At 38.1% G+C, this 6,250-nt stretch overlaps 2 protein-coding genes across 2 annotated transcripts in view; one reads left to right on the forward strand and one right to left on the reverse strand.

The window, feature by feature from the left end:
- LOC133287732 (mediator of RNA polymerase II transcription subunit 33A-like) overlaps nt 1-1,319 on the forward strand; it is a 39,823-nt gene extending 38,504 nt beyond the window's left edge. Inside the window, exon 12 of the mRNA XM_061485399.1 lies at nt 88-1,319. Coding sequence (XP_061341383.1) covers nt 88-1,214 — 1,127 coding nt within the window. The 3' untranslated portion in view covers nt 1,215-1,319. The remainder of the gene's footprint in view (nt 1-87) is intronic.
- Nucleotides 1,320-2,118: 799 nt separating this feature from the next.
- On the reverse strand, nt 2,119-5,091 carry LOC133287717 (isoamylase 2, chloroplastic). The gene has a single exon (XM_061485380.1). It carries the CDS (start codon nt 4,890-4,892, stop codon nt 2,328-2,330), a length of 2,565 nt encoding a protein of 854 aa, XP_061341364.1. The 5' UTR covers nt 4,893-5,091; the 3' UTR covers nt 2,119-2,327.
- Between the last annotated feature and the right edge of the window lie 1,159 nt (nt 5,092-6,250).

Raw genomic sequence — 6,250 nt, forward strand, 5'->3', positions numbered from 1 at the left:
TTTGTGGGGGATAAAGTTTTTAATTTTAATATATGTTGAAACAGAAGGTTCATTATGTTGACAATATTTTAAATTCCATGTACGCAGATGGGGACTCTCCGGCTACACTTCCTTTGCCCTTGGCAGCTTTTCTAAGCCTCTCAATAACATATAGACTTGACAAAGCCAGTCAGCGAATCCTTGCCCTGATTGCCCCTGCTATTAATGCCCTTGCTTCTGGTTGTCCCTGGCCCTGTATGCCTATTGTAGCTTCTTTGTGGATCCAGAAAGTGAAGCGTTGGAGTGAATTCCTTGTATTCTCTGCTTCCGGAACTATATTCCACAACAACAGGGATGCTGTAGTTCAACTACTAAAAAGTTGCTTCACATCCACCCTTGGGATTGGCTCTGCCTGTATTTACAATAATGGTGGAGTTAGTTCCCTCCTTGGTCATGGCTTTGTTTCCCAAATATCCGGTGACATATCTCCAGTTGCTCCAGGGATTCTTTACTTACGAGTGTACCGGTCTATTGGAGATATCACATTCTTGACTGAAGAAATTTTGTCTATTCTAATGCTTTCTGTTAAAGACATAGCAAGTAGTGAGCTTCCCAAGGGAGATGTAAAGAAACTAAAGAAAACCAAGCATGGAATAAAATTTGGACAAGTTTCTCTTGCCAGATCCATGTCACGTGTCAAGCGTGCCGCTCTACTCGGGGCTTCATTGGTTTGGATATCAGGTGGACCAAAGTTGGTTCATTCTTTTATAAGAGAGACTCTACCTTCCTGGTTTTTATCAGCTAATATGTTGGAGCAGGATGGTGGAGAATCTGGAACTGTTGTTGCTATGCTTAGAGGTTATGCACTGGCATTTTTTGTTATGCTTAGCGGGGCATTTTCCTGGGGTATTGACCATTCTTCAATTACATCTAAACGAGGAACAAAGGTTCTTCGGTTGCATTTGGAATTTCTTACAAGCGCCCTAGACAGAAATTCATCACTACGTTGCCATTGCGCTACTTGGCAAGCCTATGTGTCAGGATTTGTGAGTTTGATGGTGGGTTGCACTCCATTGTGGGTCCAGGATGTCGATGTGGATTTGTTGAAGAGATTGAGCAGAGGATTAAGACGGTTGAATGAACACGAGTTGGCTCTTCGACTTTTGGAAATTGGAGGGTTAGGCGTCATGGGGGCAGCAGCTGAAATGATTATTAACTTTGAACATAGATTTTAAATCTGTCAGAACTGGAAAATACTATCCCAATTCATTAGTTCATGATTTGTTAACCTTTTTGGCTTCAAGTGTAAAGGATGTTGGTATTCTGATTCAGTCATAGATGTTGGAAAAAAGTTACAACGTTTGGTATTCCTTTTTGTGGGTAGACTAGAAAGATTGGTCAATAGAACAATGAAAACAAGATCCACCTTGCAATGAATTTCTAGTTCGTCACTATGCTGACTTACATTGACCAATTATAGGTGGCAACGCAAGAAAATTATTTTTCAAGTTGACACGATTGAATACTTTTTTGCACATTGCAATTCACCTATGGTCAATTAGTTTTCACACTTACTGTATTTGTCTTCTTTTTTTAAGTTGTCTCTCTATCAATATCTTTTAATTATTATGAGCTTGATTTTTTTTGGTGGATGATACATTTAAAAAAACTATCGAAGTGAATATTGTATTCCCTAAATGCATGTAACTAAATGGTTGAATCCCTCTATTAGTTTTCTCTTCAATCTTATACGGTATCAGCATCAAGGACCATTGCAAGCACCACGTGAAGTTGATGACACTCTCTGTTAAGGATGAACTTTGCAAGGGAAGTAAATTTTGATACAAGAGACTCGTTCAGAAACAAAATGGAATACAGAATGATCCAAGGAAATGCTGGACTGGTCTAGTATTTCATGCCTTAAAAGTTTAATAAAACAGACTATAATAAAGAAAAAGATCAAGTAAGAATATATCTATTCTTAAATCAATTCAAAGTGTTTCAGGATTTAACTCCACTTTAGACAAGCATTTTCTTAATAAAGACGACAATATCAGAATTGCCCCATTGACTTAGTGAGTTGGGGAATAATTATTGTACATGATACTACCAAGTAGGCTAGGATAAATGAATCCTCCATCAATGAGCATAAGAAACAATTACAATGAAAATATTGAGTATTTACACAGGATTCCAGCAGACATTGCCTGGTACATATTCTCACCAATTTATTCTTATATCATATTAATTCATCTATAAACCTACAATTGAGAGGCCAATTGCTTGTAATGACAATTTACAAAGTATGAGGATTGGGGAGGGAAGTCCTGCCCGGGGAAAGTATTTGTTTAACTGCTACGGTTGCTTGACTCAAACAAAGTGCAGCTGTAAGACTTCATTTGGTAAGTAAACAACCCAGGTGTCTTCTCAGAGACAAATTCACCACTGGTTGAGAAAAAGCCAGGAAATGGAAGAGCTGTATCAACTAAACGAAACCATGACATCCCTTCAGGAGGTAGGGGTAAAACTACAGTTTCTGGATGATCAGTTGCATTGATAGCAATAAATAAATCCCCTGATATATCAGAGGATACAGAGCTCTCTGGGAACTCCAATTTTTCAGCCTTCAAAGTCATGGCCAGGAACTTGCATGATGGATCTTCCCATCTTGGTGGAGCCTGGTCACTTCCTTGCCATTCAATGTTTTCTTCTTTTAAGAAGCTCCTACTTTGAAGAAGATCACTCCGCCTATTTCTCAATGAACTTAAAAAGAAAATGAACTGGGTGGTTTGTTTACCAAAGCCTGTTTTCAAAGCACCCCAGTTGAAAGGCTTTATGTCACCATATGCAGGAGAACCACCAGAAGACTGACCACACTCATCTCCCATGTTCAGAACAGGTACTCCTAATGACACAAACAAGATGAAGAGGAAATTGCGGATTTGTTTGAGCCTTCTTTCAAGGACAGTGGTGTTATTAGTAGGTCCTTCTTCTCCACAATTCCAACTTAGTTCTGCTGCTAGCTCAACCCCGCTGAAGCTGACTACGTCAACAAGAGAAAGTCCAAAGTTCTTGGCAATGTAATTAAAAGAGAATGCAGGACCTCGTCCATCAGAAAACATGTCCCCACTACCACAAAGTCTTGTTGCAAGATTGCTAAGAAGATTTTCACCCCTTAAAAAGTTTCTCACATCATTACAAAAATTTGTATTTATTTCAGCCCACCTCATCCAATGTGGAAAACGAGTTTCCTTTTTTGTTACCATGTCATGGGGATCCCAGCAATCTGCAATGAATTTTGTCTTCGAGAGTACTGGGTCAAAAGCAATTGCTTCAACCAGTGGAGGTCGAGACAAGTATTCTCCATGAAACCCCCTCAATAGATATGAGGCATTTATGAAAGAGAAGCCATCAATGTGAAACTCAGTTACCCAATGCCGAAGGCTATCCAGAATCAAATTTTGCACTATGGGATAGTTACAATTCAAAGAACTCTGTATCTTCAAATCACCAACTCCATTTGCATAATAGTAGGATAAGTCATCAATTCCATGCAGAGCACCAATCTCAGCAGTATTGGAGAAAACAACTTCCATGAGAACTTCTATCCCATTGGCATGCATAGTTTTAACCATCTCTTTCATAGACGTGATAGGAGATAAAGGATCCCCAGAGGGTCCATAAGTGTGCATTGGAGAGAAAAAATGACAAGGAAAATATGGTCCTTTTTTATCATCAAATGTGAAAACCGGCTCCAAAAGAACAGCATTCACACCCAGATCTTTGAAATGCTGCACCTTTTTAGCCAAACCAGAAAAGGTCCCAGCTAAATCACTTGGAAGTTGGCTGGACTCGTGCTGCGTAAAGCGCTTGACATTCAACCTATACCCCACTAGTTTTTCCATGGACAAATTCGGATGATAATCATCACCCCATTCAAAAGAAGGTTCCTTCCCCAAACGTCCAAGGTTGATCACTGACCCCTTACCTTTAGGATGAGAATTGCCAATAATCTTAGCATAGGGATCCAAAAGAATATGCTCAGCATAACTATTATCATGAAGAAGAGGTCCTCTGCAACGATAACCATAGCTCACAAAACTCCAGGCACTCTCAAATGAAATATGCCAGATATCACCTGACCTATTGACATAAGGATCCAGATCAAGCTCCAAAGCAGGTTTCTCCACACCACTGTCATCATACAAGCACAAAACCACACTCTCAGCATGTCTTGAGAAAATGGCAAAATTCACAGAACCATCAGGACTAAAAGAGAGCCCCAGTGGAGCAGGGTATCCCCGGAGAGAACCAACCGGCACACAAAAATTCCTTTTCATATGGCTTCTGATTTCCAAGCCATTCGACCCACCATCTCTCAAGAAAAATGACAAGTACAAGGGAACTTGTTTAGCATCAAATTCCAACTCAACTGCAAACTTGTCAGCAGAAATCTGCACCAAGGGGCTCAGATTCATCACTGAAGAACCCAGATGCAAGAAACACGACGAATCAGCTCTATACACACCCCAACACAACACAAGTTTTTCCCTTTCCCTTTCACCATCACCTAACTCAAAGGAAGAAACCTCAATATAGACAAAATACCTAACTTCTTTCTTTGTAACATAAACTTTCACCAAACCGTCACCAATTTCTGTCCTAAACAAATAAGACAATGCCCTTTTGAGGTCTTGGTCTTTGATAAAGGCAGTGAGTTGCTGCTGAGTTTCCTCAACAGACAACCTTGATGTGGCGCATAATTTTGAAGTGGGGTTCTGGGAAAAGGGGCTAATGAGATTTTGCTGTTTCCTTTGGATACAGGATTTGTGAAAGAAACAACATTTGGTTCCGTATTTATGCTGATTCCGAGGAATCACTGAGAATGAGAATGAGGGAACGAGATTTGCCATTGAATATCAGAGTAAGGAGATATTCGTTATGGATTTAATTGAAGACTTGTGTTGTGTTCGGAATAAGAGTGATAGATAATTAGAGCATTGCATTTGGACAAAGATACATTCGAGTGATGGAAACTTACGTTATCGGATTGAAGAGGAAGAATGAGGGAAGAGATGGTGTGTTGTTGTGACCTCACTCACTTGTCTTGTGGTTCACTGATTCTCTCTCCTAGTCCTTGTCTTACTCTTTGGGCTTTGAGGGCAATTATGGAGAAGTTCACTATTTTGCTCTCAACTCTCGTTCCTGACCGTTCTTGTGGACGATATATACGTGATTTATCAATAATAATTTGGTTGAATTATTTTCCCAAGAAAGAAAAAAATCTCCTAATAATTTTTCAATGTTTGATTTATTCTGAAAGCAACTTGATATTTGTAAATTGTTTTAATTATTGTGCCGAAATTGGCCGATTTTCTATCTATAAAAGAGTTTTGTCGTGTGTGGATTGTGTACAAGCACTGCAACCTGTCACTTGTGCAACGAATTGATATCAAAGGTGGTGTAAAAATAACAAATGATGATAATTTAATTGATTCGTGAGAGTTGTTGAGTATGTGAGCTGAGAATATGATTTCAATTCTTCTCATTATCGTTTCTGATAGAAGTTTAAAGCTTTGATACTAGATTTGTCCTGAACCATTGAGATTAAAAAAAAAAAAATTTGTGTAAATTTTTTTTCAGAAATATTTCTTTCTGAAGTTTATATAAATCTCAAGTCTCCGTTTATTAAAAAAAAAATACCTTTGTTATAATTGATAAAAGAGAAAAATATTTATGCAGTTATTGCAGATAAGTTATCTGCATTTATTCTCAAAACGACGTCGTTTTTGTATTGAAATCTTAAAAAGTTATAAATATAAAGACTATTATAATCCTGAAATAAATTAAAATTTTAAAAATACCATAATTTCTGCTCGAAAACGATATAGTATTGAGCTTGCTGCATATAACTTATCTGCTAAAGCGAACCTTGGTAAAAAAATAAGTTAATTTTCATCCCGGGAGGGTTGTTTCTGTTACGTTGGGGAATCAAACGTATATATATTTTCCCTGATTGTCTATATTGAACACAGAATTCTCTACATTAATTACAAGAACAAATGTATATATAACAACATTTTTCGAAAGCATTAGAGCGCAACATAATGCTACCTAGGCCTGGAAATATATCTAAAGGTATGAATCATGCGATTGGTTTTCAGCATGCTGCTTTCTGCATCTTAAAATTTCTACTAAAAATGGCTGATTCTCGTTTAGAAGAGTAATTACTCCACGGTCGTTCCTTGGAATCTCAAATGGCAACTGTATC

The sequence above is a fragment of the Gastrolobium bilobum genome, unplaced genomic scaffold (assembly GCF_033153095.1).
Source record: "Gastrolobium bilobum isolate Gb01-03AN ecotype WA unplaced genomic scaffold, APGP_CSIRO_Gbil_v1 utg2833, whole genome shotgun sequence".
NCBI lineage: Eukaryota > Viridiplantae > Streptophyta > Magnoliopsida > Fabales > Fabaceae > Gastrolobium > Gastrolobium bilobum.